Source organism: Coenobita brevimanus, chromosome 92, assembly GCF_032717465.1.
Source record: "Coenobita brevimanus isolate Jiangsu-jjx chromosome 92, ASM3271746v2, whole genome shotgun sequence".
Classification (NCBI taxonomy): Eukaryota; Metazoa; Arthropoda; class Malacostraca; order Decapoda; family Coenobitidae; genus Coenobita; species Coenobita brevimanus.
This window is the reverse complement of record NC_137045.1, coordinates 17388663-17414089: the sequence shown is the minus strand read 5'-3', so window position 1 is coordinate 17414089 and position 25427 is coordinate 17388663. Positions and strand designations below refer to the sequence as shown.

General features: G+C 43.1%; 1 protein-coding gene across 1 annotated transcript in view; it reads right to left on the bottom strand.

The window, feature by feature from the left end:
- LOC145412106 (condensin-2 complex subunit G2-like) overlaps positions 1-25427 on the bottom strand; it is a 346602-nt gene that overhangs the window by 149234 nt on the left and 171941 nt on the right. Inside the window, exon 16 of the mRNA XM_080282023.1 lies at positions 12479-12735. Coding sequence (XP_080138149.1) covers positions 12479-12735 — 257 coding nt within the window. The remainder of the gene's footprint in view (positions 1-12478; positions 12736-25427) is intronic.

Genomic DNA, 25427 nt, shown 5'->3' with positions numbered 1-25427 from the left:
GCTAACTGCTCATCAGTGAAGATGTTACGGGCTCTGTACAATAATCCAAGTTTGTTTGAGGTGGTTTTAGCAAGTGATCTGACATGAGAGGTCCAGCTAAGGGCACTGTTAAGTGAGACGCCAAGAATTTCAATACTTTTGGAGAAGGGAATATCAGTAGCACTGAAGGTAATGTACGAATCTGGCAATATCTGTCAATTAGTAAACTGTATATACTGTACTTAGTTTTACTAGCATTAAAAGAGACAAGGTTGTTTTGTCCCCATTCACTGATCATAGATAGATCTTGATTTATGGAGATGGCTGTACTGAGTTGAGAGGTAGAGATATTAGACTTTGTAAATGGGTGTCTGAGTGTGAATGAACTATGTGGTGTTGAGTCATCTGCATATGAGTGAATGGGATTGTGGGTGACAGATAAGAGATCATTAATATGAACCAGAAATAGGGTTGGCGCCAGAACTGATCCCTGCGGCACGCCAGCATTAATTGAGTGGAAATTGGAATATACATCATCTACTTTTACTCTTATTTTCCTGTCACTAAGATATGAAGAAATCAAAGGAACAAAAGACGTTAGTCCATAGCAAAGGAGTTTGGACAGCAGGGAACGGAGCCATACGCTGTCGAAAACTTAACAATACTGTAATGGAATGCTAAATACTGATTTTGACTGGGAGGGATATGTTTATTTATAGCATCAACAGTTTAGGAACTAGCTCCTCCAATTATGTGCAATGGTGTCAAGAGAGCAATAAATAGGATAAAAGTTAAAAGGCAGCCAGCAGCCCTAGTTTGTGGCTAAAATACTGTAAACTTCAAGCCATGCATCAATGAAACCCCATAGGAAGGCCCTGGTGCCTTACGACTGGCTGAAGTGTGTGACTGTAAATGATTATAAGAGAAAGGGAGAGGTAACTGAACACAGAAACTACAGGGTGTCCAAGGTTACTAAACCAGGGACCGTACAATAAAAAATACAGTGAGTCCTCGATATAAGAAACGGATAGGGACAAAAAAAAAAAACTTTCGTAATGCGAAATTTCGTATATGGGAACGATTTTCTCCACTGAAATATACACAGAAAGGGGGGGATGTGTTCCAGGACCCCATTGGACCCCCCACTTAAACTTTACCCCTCCTATTTTGAAGTATGCAATACAGGTAACTCGCACGGAACACGTGGGTTTCGTTCCTACCGTGCCGTGTTAGGTGCGAAATCGTGTATATTTAAACTACTCCATATTTTGCTCCCTAGACCCCCCAAATGTGTTGTTTTGCTGTTATCTGTCACTGGTAATCACTAGAAAGCACTTTAAGTGGTTAGAAGGTTTATTTAATGTTATAACTCACAAATACAGTACTCTACAGCAAAACTTCAACACACAAATACTGTACGTAAACACAAGGAAACATTCCAACGCCGATCATAGGTAATCATATAAATCAGGTTAACTGGTACCAGTGCTTTAACTTACAAGCACATACCAGAACAGTACATATTTAACTTAGAAATGCAGTGCTGTGATATCGAATGATTTCAGTACATAATCTGTTAGGAATGGCTGGAAAAAAAAAATGTTATGAATACATTTTCACCTTTTTGATATATGTTTATGGTAGTTTCGAGTTATTTTTTACGTTATCGTTGTGCCCATGCTTGGAAAAGGGAGCGAAAGAGTTGAATTTTCAGTCCTAAATGAGAAAACTGCACGTCCTCCAAGGCTAGACTCTGCCACAGGAGAATAAAGTGGAGGGTCAGTCCGATTAGCAATAAGGAAGTTGTGTCACAACTTCCAGCTCCCACACCACGAGTATGGCTAAAAACAGAATCGTAATGCAGTTTCAGAACTAACAATAAGTCTAATTATTACGAATACAGATACAAAGCAGAAATAAATATGTTTACAGACGGGGAAAACGTACTTCTTCCGTCATAACATGTTCATCTTTCTCTATCATTTTACCTTGTTATTTTCGCAATATATATTGCTGTCTCGTAAACAGGGTGGTTGTTTGTGTTTTGCAAGGGAGGAAAAAGATTGTATTTTCTGTCTGGGTCGAGATAATGGGTGTAACTATGTGTGGTTAGGCATGGCCACGAGCGAAAAAATCGTACATCCACTCATCACGATATCAGGTGGTGAACTGACAGATGACACACGAGAGGGTGAAGTCAAGGTCAGTCTCATGTCCCAGATTTTCGTTCACTTCCCGAAAGTTTTCACAGTTTTCTACAATTTGCATTGCATCAAATGATCCAAACCATTACAGCAGACCTGAGCAAATAAGTAAAGATACCAAGACAAAAATGTATTTTTCTCTTATTATAAGTCTTTAACGAACAAACTAAAAAGGCAATATTCCGACGACGATCATGGGTAATCATATAAATCAGGTTAACTGGTTACAAGGCTTTATTCAATGCTTTAATTGCTTAAAAGTACATACCAGAACAGTAAATATTTAACTTACAAATACAGTACTGTAGAAAAGCAGTACAGTAAGAGTTTAACGAACAAACAAAAAAGGCAATATTCCGACGCCGATCATGGGTAATCATATAATTCGGGTTAACTGGTTACAAGGCTTTATTTAATGATTTAACTTTATTTAAGTGCTTACAAGTACAGTATATACGAGAACAGTAAATATTTAACTTACAAATACTGTACAGTACTGTGGAAAAAACGAACAAATAAAAAAGGCAATATTCTGACGCCTATCAGGTAAACTTTATTTCTTGCTTTAACGTTATTTAATAGTACTTTAAGTTGCACATAAACTTACCAGAACAGTACAGTACTCTAAATATTTAACTTACAAATACTGTGCTACTGTACTTGGGAATGTCTCACTCACTGAATAATTTCCCGCCTAGATCGTCACATAATCAAAACAAACCGCGCGCTGCGGTGACGTTCGAGGATTTGATCTTTCAAAGGCCTCTCCTGCGTTAATTTGTAGTTTTCATGATGGTTTTTTTAATCTTACATTGTCTTATATGTATCCCAGCCTTTACCGTGTATAATTGCGAGCGGTGACGTTCGAGGATTTGATCTTTCAAAGGCCTCTCCTGCGTTAATTTGTAGTTTTCATGATGGTTTTTTAATCTTACGTTGTCTTATATGTATCCCAGCCCTTACCGTGTATAATTGCGAGCGCGTTCCGTGAGATCGTGTTCCGTGCGAGTTACCTGTACACGTATACAGTACTATACTATTGTAAAGAAATTAAGAAATAAAACATGCAACTCATTACTGTAGTATTAGTACTGTAGTATTAGACGGTGCAAGGCCTAAAGCTCACCCAATCTCCGAGACTCCCTGCCCCTCCTCGTGGCGTCTTATTATTTCCAATTTCCTCTCAAGAGTGAGAGTACGATGACGTTTCTTCCTTGCAGCCGGTTCCCCGGATGCTGGAGATGATGCACGGCGCTTGGAAGGCATGGTGAAAATATGAGAAGGTGAAGAACAGCGAAAAACAGCGTAATGTACAGCAAAGCTGAGAGGAGAGGACAGACGTGACTCGAAATGGGCGTGAAAATGTGTTTACCAGAGAGGGGTTAATTCGTTTTCTTGCCGCAAGCAAGCACAGAACTGTGCAGAGCGCCCATTTTGAATTTTTCGTATTTCCTCTTGTATCGCTTTTCGTACCATTGAGACAGAGGCATTTTGTATTGTGGAATTTGTCCTACAATCATCATTTTCGAACCATTGAAAATTCGTACATCGAGTTTTCGTAATCCGAGGACTCACTGTACTGTACTTAGTATCGCTAAGAACACTAAGCAGGTCTGCTGGTTGAATAAGAGCAGCCGTATGAGGTGGCGGAAACATGAACCTAATCCGCCTGTCAAAAGCAACCAAATCCTTCTCAGATGGATGCACAGGAGCATTGTCCAGGAGCAGGAGTGCCTTCACCTGGTCGCGAGTGATTCCAAAGCCTCCATTTGATAATGGATAACCTCCTTAACATGGAGCCAATCTCTAAAGATCTTAGCAGTAAACCAGGCCTTCACAGAGTGGTATCACATAACAGGCAGGCTATCCATCAACCCATGGAGACAACGTGGTTGTTTTGCATGCCTAACAACAACGGATTTGAGGCGGTGCATCCCGTTAGCATTGGCACAGCACAAAACAGAGACACGTTGTTTGAACAATTTCCGACCAGGCTCAGACTTCTCCTTTTTCTCAGCCAGGGTGTGGGTGGGCAAGGAGTGGTAGAACAGACCAGTTTTGTCAGAGGTATAGACTTGACCAAGGGCAAGGCCCTCGTCCTTGATCGGGCACAGCAGTTTCTGGCGAAACGGGTCAACTTCTTCCGCTGCTGCGTCCAAGGCTTCACCGTGTGCCTTATGGCCTGTAAGTCCATGATGTAGCTTGAACCTGAAGTGCCATCCCTGCGACACCTTGAAGTCCTGGACATTGTGCAGGCATGCAAACTTCTCAGCAGCAGCCTTCACCTCAGTCCCATGCACTAGAACACCGGAACCACGCTACTGACAAAACCACATCAAAGTCGACCGGTTGATAATGGCATGCCGGGCCTAAGTCATTATCTTCCTGTCACTACGTCTTGTGCTTTCGCCAAAGTCCTGTTCATACTGCTTAAGCATGTCGTGTGACTTTTGATATCGAACAATGTTGAACAGGCTAGACCATATTCGCGAAGAAAGCATCCTGTGGTCCAGCCAGTGTCAACATTGCCCAATACACTCGACCCTCACTTTGGCGGACTAAAAGGGGGGTAGATCAGTCCAGGAATGGCAAAAGTCCAGCCCCATAAACCATTCCCCGGACTATTACCATACTTTGTCCGAATTCTCCAATATTGTCTAGCAATTATTCCGATAAGCTAGGGCATTCTGGAATGTAGGCTACCTATACAACATAACTAACATACACAGTACATGAAATAATAACACTGATGCAATAACAATAATAATAATAACTGACACAATAGCTGTATTTTGTTAGCTACAACCTTAAGAATGGTTGTTTAGACAGTTGTTGACGAGAATGAGGAGGGTATGATAGAAGTAGATCAGAAAGCTGAGGAAAAAAAGGAAAATGAGCAAGGAATGGAGCACCACAAGGTCAACCAACAACTAATCAGGTGACTGAGATACAAACATGCAATCTTGGACCGAATCGGCAATTTTAATTGGAAAATATTTTAATATTTATCACCATATAGGTTTGCACACCTAATTATTTGTGATTCAGTCAAAAATTTGTGCTTAACTTAATTATTAATGGAAAATCAGGATTCAGAGCGAAAATTTCTTAAAGTTACCGTAAGTGTTTTGCCTCCAGCCTAAAAACTCGCCTTGACAGACTTTTGTTTTGTAATAAATACAGGCATTCCCCGGTTTAACGATCTAATTAGTTAGGTAAACCCCCCCTCGTTAGGCAAGGTATCGTATATCAGGGTACTTTTAACATGTATTTCAATGTGGACCGTTTACCAGCCTTGGGTTTCCCCCCAAACCAAGTCCAAATCCACCCAGATGACCCCCGAAACAGGTTTTAAGGCAATCTAAATGGACTAACAGCTGTCAAGGAAGCTAACCTAAGCCTAACACCTGTTAATAACACACTAAAACCAACAAATCAAATCTGAATATCATCATATATAAGTCTGGAAAAAATCAAGCTTTTTAAACTGTACCCCAAAATGACAATCTTCAACCTACCTATGGCTAAAACATATTAACTGAAGTCTAAAAACAGTTAATAAATCAACCTAAACACACAATTTTAGTCTAAAATATCATCAAAATCGGTAAGAAAAATCAAAACCCACCGTTAAACCGGGGTTTGTCCATCGTTAGGTGGGGTATAGTGCAATTTCTACCCCCATCATTAAGCTGGGGTATCGCATCCAGGGGTATCGTATATCGAGGTATTACTATATCGATTTACAATGCAGATACATTTTTTGTACTCAAAATAAATATTTATGCAAAAGAGTAGTCTGTCAAGGCATCCTGATGATCTGAAAGGGAAATACTGTATCTGCTACCACTGGCCAACCACTAATCAGCTGATCAAGATACAAACAGCTGCTAACACTGGCCAACCACTAATCAGCTGATCGAGATACAAACAATCATCAAATGTGATCTCGATCTTGGACAGAATCGGCAATTTTAATTGGAAAATATTTTAATATTTATCACCATACAGGTTTGCACAGCTAATTATTTGAAATTCAGTCAAAAGTTTGTACATAATTTATTTATTAATAGAAAATCAGGACTCAGAGTAAAAATTTGTTAAAGTTAGCAGAAGTGTTTTGCCTCTAGTCTAACAACTCACCTTGACGGACTTTTGTTTTGGATAAATATCAATTTACAATGCGGATACATTTTTTTTGTACTCAAAATAAATATTTATGCAAAACAGAAGTCTGTCAAGATGTGCTGACCATCTGAAGGGGAAATATCTGCTAAGATTGACCAACCACTCATCAGCTGACCGAGATATAAACATTGACGATCTGAAGGGGAAATGTCTGCTAACATTCATGCATTTTAGCTCTGAAACCTAATTTTTTAATTAAGTTATATTGAGTAAAATTTTTTAAGTAGATTTCAGATAACTGGGTGTGTATGAGCCACTGTGGCAAAAAAAATTAAAATATTTTCCAGTGAAAAGTGCCGATACGGTATTTAGTCACACCGAGTCGGGTGAGCAAAGTGAGTAAGAATATATCTCATTGACTCTAAGAATTTTATTTTCTTATTATCTATGAATATTATTGTGTCCAAGCCTTCCTTAAACTTTACTGTGTTATGCAATAAACTATTTATAGAGGCATTTGAGAAAGGTAAGAGGCAAATGAGATATTCCCACGAGTTAGGAGCTGGTGGCGTGAAGCAGGTTGGTGGTCAAGATGCGTTTCGTGTATGAAAATAATTTCGTCTGTGTGTTACAAATGGCCTTTATTGAGTCAAAACCTTGCTAAAATTATACAGTACTGTGTTGTGCAGCAGACTGCCTATAGTTTTATATGAGAGAATAATGGCCAGACTTTTGATGAGAATTCCGGACTTGTACGGGCATCTGTCTGGCATTTGATAATATTGTTTGGCCTCAGCCCGTGCCCGGGAAATCAGAAATCCGGGAAATAAGGATCTGCCAAATTGAAGGTCGAGTGTATCTCAGGCTTCTTCTCCAGACTCAGAACCTTCCTCTTCTGCTTCTCAGGTGGTGGTGGGGCCATCACCACACACACACAAATGCAGCAGAGCAGGCCACAACCTGAAGAAGGTTGGGAACCACCACAAAAGCAACCGCAGTCACAGCCATCATTGCAAACGGAACCACTCACGAGGGGCAGAAAGGCAGGAACAGAGGTGCGGGCTTCTCTTCACCAGCAAGCAGGACAGTACAGCATTGCCATATTGCACCAAACGGTTGCTTTCTAGCACAGGGGAAGCCACACGCAGCAAACTGACATCTGTCTATAGGGTTCACTTCCGTTTGCCCAGGCAAGGGTTAGTATGTGACGGCAACAGAGGATGACGCCTCAGGCAGTGTTTGACTCATGAGACCTGCCAGGGACTTTGACCATTTGGTAAGGAAGCGGACAGGCGCACGTGAGGGGGGGTTTTCGTACTAATCCCGGAGGCCAGGGAACTCCCGCCATTCAGTGTAGGGCCGGACAGGCAGTTTTACCGTACATTCACTCATGGGTTGTGGTCTGTGTTACATGCACAGTGGTCACCGGTATCCATTAGCCGGAAACAATGCTCGACTCCTCCGTTCAAGAATAAACATAGAATTTTCTTGAAGATATGCTCAATGTCTTTCCCAGGCAAAATTACATAGGATATTGTTACATAGCCTATGATTTCATCATCCTTTGTGTAATTTTAACGCACAGTATGCTGCATGTTTGATCACGAGCATGTTCTGCCTCAGTCCCCCCCTTCTACCGTTATAGTAGAGTAAGTCGTCCTTTCTGTTATTCAGTGCGGGATTGTCAACTGTTTGTCCCCATCGCTTCATTTGCGCGTCCTTCTTACAAGTTGTATCAAGCTCTGCCGGCCCCTATATAATGAGCTCAGTCTCTGCATCTTTGCCACTTAGATCTGCTCCTCATTTTGTTCACATCTCTGTCCTCCCCTGTACAGATATTATTATTGTGAGTGCTCAAGAAATCTCCAAACATCTAGCAGCTGTGTGTAATTTGAGTATAACTGTTGTTGTATTTTTTCTTGTACTGTGTAGCATAAGGTTAATTCTTAGGCCTAGTGAGGTCTTTTTTGATTAATGTTGGGTTTTATGTCAGTCATTTTTGATACTAGTTTGGATCTGTAATAATTTATCTGGCATTCACTGAGTATTATCTGGTATCTCATTTTATCAGGGCTGACTTAGATAAATTTATTCTTTCTCAATTTCGTGTTAATAGAGGCTATTGCAGTTAACCATATATTTAACCTGTTTATTTGCCATTACATTATCCTTATGAGTTCTGAATGTTTTGTTGTTAGTTTGAGCATTAAACTTTAACTTGTAATTTTACCTAACTCTTTTGTTTTGAACCTGGAACTTTACGGGACAGTAGTGACTCTTAGTATTCTCACTTAAAGTGTACATTATTTTTATCTGTTCCGTAACAATATCTTTACCTAACCTTACCAAACCTATCCTTTCCTAATAGGGCTGCTTGGCTAAGGAGGCTGACTGTGATACTGAAATGAAAACCCATACCAAATGGAAGTGCATTGTACAGTACAGTACAGTATTGTACAGTATATACAGTACTGTACACATACAATACAGTACTGCATACAATACAGTAGTGAAGTACTGTACTATCATATGCACTGGTACAGAAATTACTGTACATTACTGATACTCTTTGCCATCATGATGTGTGAAGGAATCTCCGTGTGTGAGGTGTGTGTGTTTTTTTTTAATGCGAGGAAGAAGGAACCAAAGGCCGCAAGCCCGCAATTACTGTTCCTTCCAAGAGAAAAACAAAATACAAGAGAGAGCCGGATTCAAGATCTGATCATTTCGAGATGCCTGGACACACTGCATTTGAAAGACTGGAGATCATAGGAATAAAGAAATACACACAGAGGAAGACAGTTCCAGAGTTGACCTGTTGCATAAATGAAGGACTGGGAGTAACGGTTAACTCTTGCATTAGAGAGTTGGACAGAAAAGGAATGTGAGTTTGCTGCTAGACGGTGCTACACGCCCGTCGTAGAGGTGGAAGAATACATGCAGACAGTTCAGAGGAACAGTGACCATTGAAGTAGCGATAGAAAAGAAATAAAGATGCAACAGTACGACGAACAGACAGAGGTTGAAGGGAGTCAGTAAGACGAGGAGAGTTAATGAGATGAAAAGCCTTTGACTCCATCCTATTAAGAAGACCTGTATGTGGGGAGCCTGCCCACATATGAGAATTGTACTCCACACAGGGGCGCATAAAACCCCTGTATAGAGTCAACAACTGTGCAGGGGTAAAGAAGGAATGGAGTCGGCTTAGCACATCTAATCTCTTGGAAGCAGATTTTACAAGAAATGTAATGTGATCTTTCCAAGATAAGTCCCGAGTAAACGAAACCCCAAGCATGTTCAAGGATGATGCAGGATTAAGCTGAATATTATTAAACAGTAGTGGGTATACCTGTGAAGATTTTCTCGGGTTGATATGTGTAAAAACTAAGTCTTTGATGCATTAAAAACAACCAGATTATTTTTACCCCAGTCAGATACGAGCCAAGTCAGACATTAGGCGTGCCATAGCCTCATCCCTTGTTTGCTGAAGTAACTGCTGGGATGGACATTGCGGGAACCGAATGGAATGGTGAATGGTGGAGTCATCAGTGTATGAGTGGATAGGGTTAGATGAACAGCTTAAAAGGTCATTGATGAATAAAAGGAAGAGAGCTGGTGATAAGACAGAGCCGTGAGGAACACCACTGTTGATGGATCTAGGAGAAGAACAATGGCCATCTACAACAGCGGCTACAGAACGACCAGAAAGGAAGCTTGAGACGAAGGCACAGGTAGAAGGATAGAAACCATAAGAGGGCAGTTTGGAAATTAAAGATTTATGCCAGACTCAATCAAAAGCCTTTGAGATGTCAAGTGTAATGGCAAAGCTTTCGCCAAAGTCCTGAAAGGAGGATGACCACGAGTCTGAAAGGTAGGTGAGAAGATCGCCAGTGGAGCGTCCCTGACAGAACCCATACTGATGATCAGAAAGACGGTTGTGATAGGAAAGATGCTTTAAAATTTTTCTATTAAGTACTGACTCAAAAATTTTTAAGATACAGGATGTTAATGCAATTCGATGATAATCAGAGGGTTGGGAATGGTCACCTTTCTTTGGGGCTGGTGGCCGCGTGATTTTCAACCTTCAATAGAGAGGCGGACGGGCACTGTCACCGAAAAAGTACTTGTGGGTTGTGGTCTGTGTGACACGCGTGGTGGCCACCCACATCCCTCAGCCAGGAACCACACTCGCCTCGTCCTTTCAAAAATAAGCAAAAGAATTTCCTCGAATATATGCTCAATATGTTTCCCAGGCAAAATTACATTCATTAACTGTATTTTACCTAACCAAACCTAACCTATCCCAGTACGGCTGCTTGGCAAAGGTGGGTGACTGTAGCACTGACATGAATACCCATACCGAATGGAAGTGTACCGTACATATACACATACAGTATTGTACTGAGTACAGTACATTACTGTAGTACTATCATATGCACTGGCACAGAAATTACTGTACTGTACTGATACTGTCCTCTTTGTGTGTGGTGCAAGTGCCTCCCGGTGACTGTGCGATTTTTGACGTTCGGCAGAGAGGTGGATGGGTGCTGTCAACGAACATGTACTCATGGCTTGTGGTCTTTGTTTGATGGTGGTGGCGGTCGGGCAAAACTCAGCCCTGTGGCCGTGTGACTATCAACGTTCGGTGGAGAGGCGGATGGGCACTGTCAGTGAACATTTACTCGTGGCTTGTGGTCTGTGTTACACGCGTGGTGGCAGTGAGGAAAGAGCTAGCCCTTTGGCGTGCGATACTAGACACTGGGTGGGGATGCGTATGGAAGTTTTGATACCACTTGCGAGTTACAGGTATATTGCTTGGGTGCTGGAGGTTCACTGGGAGTGACCGGACGAGCGTGCAACTTTAACCAGTCAGTACAGGAGAGGACAGGCATTTTAGCCCTGGTTGTGGGTTACGGACTTCTTCTCGCTCACAACTCGAGCCCAAAGGCCACGATACCGAATGTCTGGACATGTCAGCTGGCAGCCGAAGTTCTCGGAGACTTTTACATCCGGATAATAGCATGTAAATTTGAATAATGGTTTAATAGGGCCAAGGCCCAATGTTCGGATACTGAACATCAGAGACTTTTACATCTGGATAATAGCAAGAAAATTCGAATAATGGTTTAATGGAGCCAAGCCCCAGTGTCTGGATACTGAACACGTCTGGATACTAAGCGTCCAGATAACTAAGAGATCATTGTACTGTTATATTCTGTTAAGGATTTCTACTGAGTTAAACTGATATACAACTATCCGCTCACTTGATACAGTGCTGCCTACTTCTTCCTTAGCTTTTATCATTCTTTTTCTGTGCCTGCTCTCCTCTCTTCCTATTTCTTCCATCTTTCCTGTCACTTCTTACTGCTTTTCTTTCCTCTACAGGTGGCTTTACATTGAGTGACAAGCTAAATGGTTTCCTGTAAGCCAAGAAACCATTTACAATGATGGTGGTAACCATATAACCAAACCATACATGCTCCCTACGTGTCAACAAGTGGGTTGGTGGAGGGTTAGTACCCCTCCACATAAAACAAATAACTCAGAGTCAAATGGCCACCCCTTTATGGGATTATGGTATCTGGCAATAGACAGATAGATAGACAGACTACTGTAAACTAGGTCAGTGCTAGCTTAAGTGTTAGAGACCATTCTAAACAATAACTCAAAGTCCATTAAGACAGGGACAGCCTCCATAACCTCCACCACTGCTGCCCCATTTTTTACAAAGCCAATTGTACATGTAATTTTTGCTGCACTGCAAACAGAGTAAAATGTTTAGGAGAATCTGTCGGACTAGTTTCAATGTTACTGAAAAAATGGAAGACGGTAAAAGGAGTCAAGTCATGTGAGAGTGGTAGGTCTTCCTGTTACCAGCTTTCCATCTATCTCATGCTACTCTGTTCAATTGGTGGTACTTCCTCCTGCCAATGACATGAAGACAAGACCACAAGGGCTGGGATGGCATGTGAATGGCTGAGTGACCTATTTTGCTGAACAATGTGATGTTCTCAAACTTTTTTATTTAAATCCTATCCACCATGTATTTTCTTTGGTATTCTTCTTCATAACAGTGTTATGTCATAAAGGGTACTATTTAACCCATAAGTTGTATTTATATTCAACAATATGAAGTTATCAATGGATACTGACCCTTACCAACCTACCTTAAAAAACTTGAAGAAGAGAGGCATATTCTTGGCAACCTTGATTCTCAGTGCATGAAGAAACTTAAGATTCTGTGGGAGTGCAAGCCTGTGTGCATTAGTGGTCCAAAGGATAACCACTGTATCAAGGAGGCCACCTATCACATCAGGGTTATCCAATGGTGTCCCTTCCTCATCCTCGTTTATAATATCATCATCATCATTAGAATCATTACTCTCACTCTCTGTATGGCTCCTTTCATCACTGCCCTCTGTGTCTGAGGAAACAAAAATACTGGTTAGAGTCCACCGAACTGCCTTGAATGCAAATAAACAATTAAAACGTAGCATTGAGAATGTTGGAACATGATACTGTTCAACATATATCTGTCATACACTTTTATTTTACCCCTGTTACAATAAGAAATGTGTTTGGTGTCTTCATTTCTCATTTACTCAAACAACACTTGATCTAACATCCAGTTTATCACATTTCTTACACAAAGGTCAGTGACACATTATTCTAATTATTTTTTTTTTAAAGAAAGTGTAGTTGTAGTTGTTGTTGTTGTCAGCCTAGGTTCATGAGGTTCATGTGAAGGTAAACCCAGAAGACTGCAGTCTGTAGTTATTCTTAACCTTCAGTCTACCATCCTCCATTTGGGGCACAGAATGGAAGCTGAGAGACATCTCTTTAACTGGGCAATGCAGCCAGACAATTATAAGAGTGTCAAGGCATGAAAGTGCCCCTCTCCATTACCTCCACAAGATCTACTCCAACATAACTAAAATTATATACAGTAATACTAATAATATGATGTGGTAGTAAGAGAAGGTTAATGAAAAGCTTGCTTGTTGTAGTTTCACATACTAAACTGAAAGTTTAAGGATAATACATCACAACTAAGGAAAGGAGATGTATGAAAAAGAAGAGGAGTTGTGCGAATCAATGAATGACATAACAATCGGTATTTCTACTGCAATACAAGTTTTCAGAAGCAGAAGCAAGGACACTGAAAATGGCTGAGATAATAGAAACAATTGTGAGAGAGTGGATGTATGGATGGGGTATATGAACAAGAGTTGGTGTGAATGACAGGACATAAGAGGGTGTATGCACTGTTGTGCGCAAGGGATGTAAGAAGAATATAAGAAAGTATGGAACAGTTGGCTCAAGGATTGTGAGAGTGAGACTGAAATTGGGAATAAAAATGTAGGTGACTGTGTATGTGTATGGATGCGGTATATGTGCAGTAGTAAGTGTGAATGAGAGGGCAAAAGAGGGTGTATGCATTGTTGTGTGCAAGAGAAGAGAGGAGAATATAAAAGACTTTGGATCAGTTGGTTCAAGGATTGTGTGGGTGAGACTGAAATTGGGAATATAGACGTGGGCAACTGTGAGTGTAATTCACCGGGTCGGTCAGGATCATTTGATGGTCGTGATGATCAGCTTTTACCCTCCCGGAAGGGAGCTGAGAGCTCATATAGTCCGATCTAAGGGCAAGGCTGTGACCTTCACACACGCATCCACCCGTCCCCTTGCTCAAGGGGGACAGTAACCACCCACTTCGTCAGTGAAACTTTTCGCAACCTGAGTGAGGCGCGAACTCCCGTCCACCAGTTGGCAAGCGGGAACGTTACCACTGCACCAGCGAGCGGTGTGTGTACGAATGTCCAGGTTGTGACATCTATTTTTCTTTTTTATCATGCCATATTTTGATATGGCATGGAGAGTGATGAGGAGGATGGATGGTGAACTTGTTGAACGAAAGGCAATGATAGACTACGTGTGTGTGGATGAGCGAATGAGAAGACAAGTGTTGGATGTAAGAGCGTGGAGAGGGTGGGGGAATGGAGTCTCGGACCATCACTTAGTGATGGCCAAGGTAAAGATGCAAAGAAAGTGGTTGAGAAGGCAAAGGTGAAGACAGGAGGAAGCAGCTCCTGTGAGAAGAGTGGAGAAATTGCAAGATAGTGAGAAAATGATAGAGTATAAGAGCATAGTGGAAGAAAGATTGGGAAAGTATGAGCTAGAGCAGATGGAAGGGGTGGAAGACGTATGTAAGATATTCACGGAAGAGATGGGCGCAGCGTGTGAGGCGGTTTGTGGAGTGAGGAGGAGATGCAAGGGTGTGCAAGGGACAGCATGGTGGAATGATGAGGTGAAACGAGCTGTGGAACAAAAGATGAAGGCATATGGTAAATGGTTGGCGAGTAGAGGTAGGGGAGAAGATGAGAGAGAGAAGAGAGAGGCATATGTGAGCAGGAGTAGGGAGGTTAAGAGACTGCTGAAGGAGAGTAAGAAGAAAGTGGATGAAGAGTTTGGGAGGAATCTGAGTGTGAAATGGAGGGAGAGTAAGAAATTGTTTTGGAAGGAGGTAAAGAAAGTAAGGCAGTGTGAAAGGGGAAATAATAGGGGAGTGAAAGATAGGCATAATAGATTGTTGGTGGAGAAGAGAGAGAAATTGAGGAGATGGAAGGAGCACTTTGAGGATTTGTGGAATGTAGAGAGTGAGGGCAGTGTGAGTATAAGTGGTTGGGGAATGGCTGGGAGAAGAAGAGATGAGAGGAGGGAGGAAGAGATCAGTAGGGCGGAAGTAGTGGAAGCAATGAAGAAGATTAAGCTGGGAAAGGCCCCAGGAATTGATGGAGTGTGTGGTGAAATGCTTAGGTATGGGGGTGAGATTGTTGTGGAGTGGATATGGAAGTTGTGTAGATTGGCTAGGGAAGAGGGAAGGGTTCCAGAGGACTGGAAATCAGGTATAATTGTTCCTCTGTACAAAGGAAAAGGGGAGAGAGAAGTATGTGGTAACCATAGGGGTATTTGCCTTCTTAGTATGACTGGTAAAATATATGGTAGAATACTCATTGATAGGGTTAGGCATATGACAGAGGAGCTAGTTGGAGAAGAACAAGGGGGATTTAGGAAGGGAAAAAGGTGTGTAGATCAGATATTTGTTCTAAGATGTTTAGTGGAGAAGTATCTAGAGAAGGGAAGGAAAGTGTATGCTGCCTTCATGGACTTGGAGAAAGCTTATGACAGAATAGATAGGCATGGTATGTGGAAGGTATTAAGAATATATGGAGTGGAGGGGAAATTGCTGAGTGCTGTAAAGAGTATGTACGAGGGAGCTAGGGCTACGGTGCAAGTGGATGGTGAGCTGAGTGAGTTCTTTGATCTCAATGTGAGACTGCAACAGGGGTGTGTGATGTCTCCATGGCTGTTTAATATATATATGGATGGGGTTGTAAAGGAGGTGCAAGGTAGGGCAGTGGATGTGGGGCTGGCCCTAATGAATGAGGGTGAGATTTGGAAGCTTCCAGTGTTGCTGTTTGCTGATGATACAGTATTGTTGAGTGAAGATGAATGGGAGTTGCAAGGTTTGGTGAATGAATTTGGGACAATGTGTAGGAGGAGGAAGCTGAAAGTTAATGTAAACAAAAGGAAAGTTATGGTGTTTGAGAGGAATGAAGTCACAGAGTGTGCAGTGAAGTTGGATAGTGAGGATATGGAGAATGTGAGTGCATTCAAGTACTTGGGTAATGTGATGAGTAAGGATGGAACTTTGGGGGATGAAGTACGTGAAAGGGTACAGCAGGGAAGGAAGGTTGTTGGTACACTGAAAGCAGTGATGAGAAATAGGGATGTGAGTATGGAAGTTAAGAAGTCACTGCATGATAGTATTGTGATCCCTACCCTGACGTATGGAAGTCAGACGTGGACCTTGCAAGAGGGGAACAAGTCAAGAGTGAGAGCAGTGGAAATGAGTTACTTGAGAGGAGCATGTGGAGTGACATGGAGGGACAGGTTGACGAATGAAGAAGTGAAGGAACGTTGTGGGGTAGATGTGGATGTGGTTGAGAAGATTAGGAGAAATACACTGAGGTGGTTTGGACATGTGGAGAGAATGGAGAATGAAAGACTGACTAAGAGGGTGTATGTAGGTGAGGTGGAGGGAGGGAGAGGGAGGGGTAGACCGAGGATGAGGTGGAGGGATGGAGTTGAGAGGTATATGAGGGGGGGGGGTGAGTTGGGGGGAGGGTAGTCAAATGGTGGGTGACAGAGTGACTTGGAGGCGTTTTGTCTGCGGCCACCCTTTGCGGGATTAGGGCGTCGGGCTATAGATAGATAGATAGATAGATATTTTGATATATTTAGTTCACAGGAATAAAACATTATCAAAACAGCCTATAGTTTGAGGTTGCTAAGAGTTGTCAGCAAACCCTTTTCTGTATCCTCCTGCTTTCTCTATACTCATTTCAAAGCCAAAGGTGGATGCTGTGTTATGTACGCAATGATCTATCTTGTTCTCATGTTCCTGAACTTGATTCTTCTGAAATCTCTATACTCTGGCTTCGGCTTTCCTGTCATTCTCTGACTAAATATATCTGTGCTGTTTACTTATCTCCTAATTCTACTAACTATCAAAAATTCTTTGACTATCTTACTTCTACAATGGAACACATTCCATCCATTTCTCCTTTCTCTGAAATCTCCATTCTAGGAGATTTCAATGTTCTCCACCACCTTTGGCTCTCCTCTCCTTTCACTGATCCACCTGGTGAACAAGCCTACACCTTTTCTATCCTTAATGACCTAGAGCAACTTGTACAGCACCCTACCCATATCCCTGACCGCCTTGGAGAAAGCTCCAACATACTTGACCTCTTCCTTACTACTAATCCTTCTGCTTACACTGTTAATCTTTTCTCTCCATTGGGCTCATCCGATCACAACCTTATCACCTTAACCCCTAATACGCGGGCAATGGACAGCCGACCCCCCCCCCGGGTGGCAGCGTTGTATCGCGGTCTGAGTACCTGTAGGAAAATATTAGCCAAAAATCAGAGGTTAACCCTAGAACATTATACTTGGTATGGCAGATAGTACTTACATTCAGCTTTCTCCAGAGACAGGTGTTGAGCCTTTGTGGACTACCCAAGGACTTGTGGAGACTTGCAAAGTTGGGTAACAAAATCTTCACTTTCACACCTCCAGCAACCCGGTTTCTCCTCTACCACAGCCTCATTCTGTCACAGTAAACTTTATACTACAACGTACAGGTAGTTTGGAATCCGTATTTGTACAATAAGCACTGAAAATAAGGCTAAAATCAACGAAGCGTACGGCCGACATGCAGCGCGGCGGCGGTCTTCCCGTCACTCAACAAACATTTCCATTTTCACAGCTAAAAACACGTATACTACATTACTTTCAATCATATTACTTCCCAAAAGATCACCACAGCGCGCTTTTTATTCTGCCTTATACCCGTCACTTTATTCTCGCTCCTGTCGGCCGCTCGCACTGACTCGGAAGAGGTAGAACTCGCCATAATGTCACTTTGAAAGCCTGTGGTAAACTGACGCTAAACAGGGGCAAACCGTGCGAAAAAAAGCTAGTGTGACAATTGGGAAACAAGCGTTTCCTATTAGCATAAATTGCTTGTGAGAGGAGAGCGCAGATTTACAGTTCTGAGCAGTCAGAGCGCTGCCATGTATCACAGCCAGGCTGGCCGGGCTGTGGGGGGGGGGGGGACGTGATACTTGGCAACAACGGAGGTCAGTAGTACAAAGGTAAAGTATGCTAATTGTACCTAAAGGGTGGTGGTACTGACAGACAATACCAGCTGAAACATCCTTGCCCGCGTTTATTCAAAATTAACTCGAATCGCAAACGCGACGCCCCGTGTTTTCGGGGTTAACCTGTCCTATCGTTCCGGTACGGCCTGTGAACCCTCCAAAGAAACATTGTCTGTGGCACTTTGGAACTGCGGATTGGGAGGCCCTCAAGCAATATTTCTTTGATTTTCCCTGGAACGATTATTGTTTCCATGGCCGGGAACCATCTGAGTGTGCCTTGCGCATTACGGAGGTTATTCTCTCGGGCATGGAAGCATACATTCCTTTCTCATATCCTCTGACTAATGCAAGAAAGCCTTGGTTTAATCACGCTTGTTCTAGTGCTGTCCGCAACAAGGAGAGAGCCTATAAATGGTACCGGAGCCAATCCACCCGTGAATCACATCTTTTATACGTTTCTGCCCGGAATCGTGCTGTCTGTTCTTCGCTCTCCTAAAAATAATTTCATCCATACTAAATGCTCTCAACTCTCCAACTTGAATTCTTCCTGCTCCTTCTGGCACCTTGCCAAAAACCTTTCTAACAACTTTACCTCATCATCCTTCCCTCCTCTTTTCTACTCTAATGGCTCTGTAGCTGTTTCTTCTACTGATAAAGCAGATCTCTTCGCTCAGACTTTCTCCTCCAATTCCACCTTAGACGATTCTGGTGCTGTTCCTCCATCACTTCCCCCCTCTGACTTCCTCATGGCTGACATTAAAATTTCTTCAGCTGATGTATTTTCTGCCATTGCTGGCCTCAGTACTAATAAGGTATACGGGCCTGATCGAGTCCCTCCTGTTGTTCTCAAGAACTGTGCTTCTGTGCTTACACCCTGTCTAGGCAAACTCTTTCGCCTTTGTCTATCAGCTTATACCTTCCTTCTTGCTGGAAGTTTGCTCTCATTCAGCCAGTCCCAATGAAGGGTGACCATTCCCAACTCTCTAACTATCATCCAATTGCTTTAATATCCTGTATCTCAAAAGTTTTCTAGTCAGTTCTTAAAAGAAAAATTTTAAAGCATTTTTCCTGTCACACCCTTCTTTCTGATTGTCAGTATGGGTTCCGTCAGGGACGCTCCACTGGCGATCTTCTCACCTACCTTTCAGACTCCTGGTCATCCTCCTTTCAGGACTTTGGTAAAAGCTTTGCCATTGCACTTGAGATCTCTAAGGCTTTCGATCGAGTCTAGCATAAATCTTTAATTTCCAAACTGCCCTCATACGGTTTCTATCCTTCTATCTGTGCCTTCATCTATAGCTTCCTTTCTGGTCGTTCTATAGTCGCTGTTGTAGACGTCCATCGTTCTTCTCCTAGATCCATCAACAGTGGTGTTCCTCAGGGCTCTGTCCTATGACCAACTTTCTTCCTTTTATTCATCAATGACCTTCTAAGCTGTACATGTAACCCTACCCACTCTTATGCTGATGACTCCACCCTTCACCTTTCTATTCGGTTCCCACAACGTCCATCTCAGCTGTTACTTCAACAAACAAGGGATGGGGCTATGGCACACCTAATGTCTGATTGGCTCGTATCTCTGACTGGGGTAAAAATAATCTGGTTGTTTTTAATGCATCAAAGACTCAGTTTTTACACCTATCAACCTGACAAAATCTTCCACAGGTATACCTACTAATGTTTAATAATATTCAGCTTAATCCTGCATCATCCTTGAACATGCTTGGGGTTTCATTCACTCGAGACTTATCTTGGAAAGATCATATTACATCTCTTGTAAAATCTGCTTCCAAGAGATTAGGTGTGCCAAGCCGACTCCATTCTTTCTTTACCCTGGCACAATTGTTGACTCTATACAGGGGTTTTATCCACCCCTGTGTGGAGTACAACTCTCATGTGTGGGGAGGCTCCTCATATACAGCTCTTCTCAACAGGGTGGAGTCAAAGGCTTTTCATCTCATTAACTCTCCTCCTCTTACTGACTCCCTTCAACCTCTGTCTCTTCCACGTACTGTCGCATCTTTATCTCTTTTCTATCTCTACTTCAATGGTCACTGCTCCTCTGAACTGTCTGCATGCATTCCTCCACCTCTACGACTGGCGCGTAGCACCCGTCCAGCAGCAAACTCTCATCCCTTTCTGTCCAACTCTCTAATGCAAGAGTTAACCATTACTCCCAGTCCTTCATTTAAGCAACAGGTCAACTCTGGAACTGCCTCCCTCTGTGTGTATTTCCTGATTCTTATGATCTCCAGTCTTTCAAACGCAGTCTGTCCAGGCATCTCGAAATGATTGGATCTTGAATTTGTCTCTCTCTTGTATTTTGTTTTTCTCTTGGAAGGAACAATTGTGGGCACGCGGCCTTTGGTTTCTTCTTCCTCGCATTAAAAAAAAAAAATCCACCCTGTCATATGCTTTCTCCAAATCCATGAAAGCCGCATACAACTTCTTTCCCTTCTCTAGAAACTTTTCCACTAAAGATCTATGAATGAATATCTGATCTATACAACCTCTTCCCTTCCTAAAGCCTCCCTATTCTTCTCCAACTAATTCCTATGTTACTTCCCTTACTCTGTCAGTAAGTATCCTACCATACGCTTTTCCTTTTACACTAAGAAGACAAATGCCCCTATGATTACCACACACTTCTTTTTCCCCTTTTCCTTTGTACAAGGGAATAATTATATCTGACTTCCAATCCTCCGGGATTCTACCTTCTTCCCAGGCCAATCTGCACGTCTTCCATGTCCATTCTACTACTATCTCTCCCCCATGCTTCAGCATTTCACCACACACTCCATCAATTCCTGGGGCTTTTCCCAATTTGACTTTCTTCATTGCTTCCACAATTTCTATCCTACTAATTTCCTCCTGTCTTCTCACCTCCCTCCTTCTCCCAGCCATTCCCCTGCCACTATGTTCAATAATTCCTTAAAGTGTTCTCTCCATCTGCTCACTTTTTCTCCCTTCTCCACTAGTAATCTACCATTTTTATCTTTCACTCCTCTACTAACTTCACTGCCACCCTGTCTTACTCTTTTCACCTCTTTCCAGAACATTTTCTTATAGTCTCTCCATTTGACACTCAAATTCCTTCCAAATTCCTCATCCACTCTGTTCTTACCCTCTCTTACTAATCTTTTCACCTCTCTCTTCCTTTCTACATATAACTCTCTCTTCCGGCTCTCAACTTCTTCCACGCCCCTATTTCTCATCCATTCATTGTATGTTTTCTTCTTTTGTGCCACAGCCTGTCTCACCACTTCATTCCACCATGTTGTTCCTCGCACCCCCTTCTATCTTCTCTTCACCCAACACCCCACCTCATATGCTGCACATATTTCTTCTGTGAATATCTCGCATACACCTTCCACGTCCCCCATCTGCTCCATTTCATATTTACTCAATCGTTCCTCCACTTCTCTCTCATATTCTGCCTTTTTCTCATCCTCTTGTAACCTTTCCACTCTCCTTGCAACTATTCCTTACTCCCATCCTTCCCTTCTTCTATTTCTCCATCTTACTTGGATCTTGATTCTAGCCACCACCAAGTAGTGGTCAGAAAGGCCACTCCCCGAACCTCTATAAGCTCTTGCATCCATTACACATCTTCACATCCATTCATCCACACACACATAATAAATCATTGCCTTCCTTTCATTCAGTTCACAACCCATCCTTCTCATCACTTACTATGTATACCTGTGGGTCATTTTCTGCCTGAAGAGGGTACTGGCTATCACCAACCTCCTCCCAGCATATATGTCCACCAACACACTGCCATTCTCATCTATCTCAGCAGGCACACCCCACTCAGCAACTACTCCATCCACCTTCATATTCCCTACTTTACAATTCATATCATCAATCAAAAACTCTCTCATTCCATCCACACTTTTCCATGCACACTTCCACATTTGTCCAGAACTCTTCTCTCACTCTGCTTGCACGATCTTGCATTGCCGCATATATATGCACACAATCGCCCACACTTGTATTCCAACTTTCAATCTTACCCACACAATCCTTGAGCCAACTGATCCATACTCTCTTATGTTCTTACATCTTTTACTCACAATACACACTCCTTCTTTTTCCCTCTCATTCTCACCCACTCCTGCACATATACCCCATCCATACTCCCATTCTCTCACACTCTCTCTCTCCTCTCCATTTAGTTTCAGTTACTTCACATATATCCATTTTCACACCCTCAAGCACCTGGACAATCTCTCTCTCTCTCACCTCATCAGTCGCACCAAATACATTCCACGTCGCAATCCGTACCATGTCCTTTGTCCGGTCCTCGGTCGTCATCTTTTGGTCAGTCCATGTCTGAGGCATCCTGTTTGTCTTTTTAGTTAGTTGTTTTCCGGGGAGGGGCACTAACCCTCCAACAACCCTTTTAGTTGCCTCATATGATAAGCAGGGATACTGGAGGAGTATTCTTGAAAACCCCCCTACCCCCAGGGGGGCATAAGAGCACTAATGTACTGGTATAAGAGAACTAATGGATGGATGACAACCAGCGTTATGTCTGATTGGTTGATGAGGTAATGCATCCCCGATGCCAAGGCAAAGTGCAGGGAACTTGGCATCCTGTTCAAGATGATTCTAACTTTAAACAATGTACCCAGTCACCCCACCTGGTTAGATCTCCATGACTGCAAGATTGTTTTTCTGCTGCCCCGAACAACCTCCCTCATGCAGCCTTTGGACCAGGAGCTCATCGCGACTGTTAACCCCTGAAGTTCTAATCTCATCGATTGGGCTTTTTGCGCAATTTCTTAAAAGGACGAGCAACACCAATCGTGCAACATCCACAAAAAACTGGCGGCAGCTGGCTCCACCCCAACTGTGATGCAAATGGCTTCTAACCAATCAGAACTAAGTGTTGGACACACCGGAGGGGGGACTAACCAATCAGAACTAAGTGTTGGACACACCTGAGGAGGGACCCAGGCCCATACCCAGGCAGTGGGGAGTGTACCCCCCACCCCCCTCTCGCCACGTTCCTTTACCCCACTACCTTGTTGCTACCCTACCTCCCACTGCTCTTACCACCACCATCACTACTCCCACACCCTCCTCATGTATCCCCCCCCTCCCATGTGGATTCCCCCATGACTGGAGGAGGGTATTTCCCCCCTACTCTCCCTCCATGTCCCTGTACTCCACTGGGTCCCTTCCTTTGTGTCTTGTGGTGGTCTCCTACCATCAATCCATCCCCATACTCCCCCTCCTGGCCTTACCGCCTCCCACCACCACCTCAACCCCCCACCCTAACCCCTACCCTCACCGCCACCCCCACCCCCACCCCCTAGCATGCAGTATCTTTACCTCCCCAGCCTCGAATATTGCATATTTTTTACGCTTTACGGTGCTTGTGTTTGAATCATTACCTGTAATTGATTTGTGTCTTTGCATACAGATATACACACCACAATTATTTTAGCTGTCTTTAATCGAAACCCACTTGAAAAAGAAATTTTATTCTATGCCAATGCATAAAAACATGTTGGAGCCTTCAAAAATTAAAAGAAACGAAACGAAAACTAGTTAGATTTGACAGCTCAGAGGGGAGGGGAGGGGAGGGGAGGGGAGGGGAGGAGGGAGGGAAAAGGGGGAAGGGGAGGTTTAGGCAGGGGGAGGGAAGGGAAGGGAAGGGAGGAAAGAGGAGGGGAGGGAAGGGAAGGGTAGGGAAGGGACTGGAGGTATGGGGAGGGGAGAGAAGGGGACGATAATTTTTACTATTTATCATATTTTTTTTAGGGGGTTCATGACCATTTTCCCTAGCTAAATTTTACAGCTTGGCAGGGAAGGGAGGGGGGAGGGGAGGAAAGAGGAGAGGAGGGGAGGGGAGGGAAGGGAAGGGAGGGGATTGGAGGTATGGGGAGCAGAGAGAAGGGAAAGATAATTTTTACTATTTATCATATTTATTGGGGGGGTTTGTCACCATTCAATTTTTTTCTAAGCACATTACAATGGTTTATAACATCAATACACACGAAAAAAAATTGACCTTGGTGATTTTTGTACGTATTTTTGTGAAGAAAACAGGTGCGAGCGGCGTATTTTCTTTCTCGACGGGGCTGTGACGGGTAACTATTATCAACTTTGACAGGCCATAGCTCAGTAACTATTGGGTCTAGGAGGGTGGGGTTTGCATTTGCAGGTGTGTAAACTGAAGCTCTATAAATCGGGCATAAAATTTTTAACCTTTGAGAAAGTCAAAAAATAGGCCTGTTTTGCGTCCTGGGGCACAGTCGAGGCTGGAGAATTGCGTACCCTAGGGGTTAAGGAGCTGTACCACGACAGCTGTATGACTACCTCCATGAAAAAACCGACACCCCTTTGGAAGTTCAAGCAATCTTAGAAGAAAACGATGACAAGGATACAGACACCAAGGGAGCCGATGCTGCACCACTCGCTACACCTGCACCAGCTCCGACCGCATCTAATCCAGAGATGTCAGTAATGGCATTTTGGTGGTCCTTCTCCATCAAGATTGCTATCAAATTTTTGCTGAATGATTGGGACAACATCAGCGTCGCCACAGCAAATCGTGCCTGGCGCCTACTCATGCCGCACCTGTGATGTAACGCAGGCAACTGCTGTTCAGCCCCTAATGGATGCTGAGGCAGCAACGCTCTTAGCTGCACAAGCTGTGCCAGGGATGCAGGACATGACGCTGGAGGATATCAGGGAAACACATTCTGCAGCAGTGGAGCAGGATCAATAGGAAGTCCTGAGCCGAGTTGATGAGGCAGACTCCAAACAACAGACCCTGACAGCAGAACAGCAGGCAGCGGAAGTGATGGAGAGTGATTTGCCAATGCCTAGGATTAGTTGAATTCTGTGTGCCCTGAACAGGTTCAAGGAGGAATTCGAGAGCAGTGCCAGCAACGAATGGAAGAGGTTCTGAGTTCACTAGACAGAACCTTCTGCTACTACACAGAAAGGCACCATCAAGAAATTAACAGGAGGAAACAAACCCTCATCACCCGTTACATACAGTGGCCACAACAAATTCAGGAACCTGAGGAAGCGATGCCTTCTTCTACAGAGCCAATTGTTGGGGAGGAACTAGAGGATGAGGTGATGTCAGTAGTGTCATCAACAGATTTTGAAGGATTCATGGAGGAAGTGAGTGAGGTGGTTAGTGAAAGTGTTGATGAGGAGGTTGGTGAGGCGGGTGGTGCAGCTGGCAGTGCATCAGGTGGTGCAAGGGGTGCACACTAAGTGCCTTACCCTGCCTCGGAACCCCTTCTGACGTCCATCAAGCCTATTGTCTTCTTTGATTAAGGTGAGTAGCCATATTCTTGTTATCTTTCAGTTACATCTTAAGTACTGTACTATATATGTCATAGATATTTTCCCTCAAATG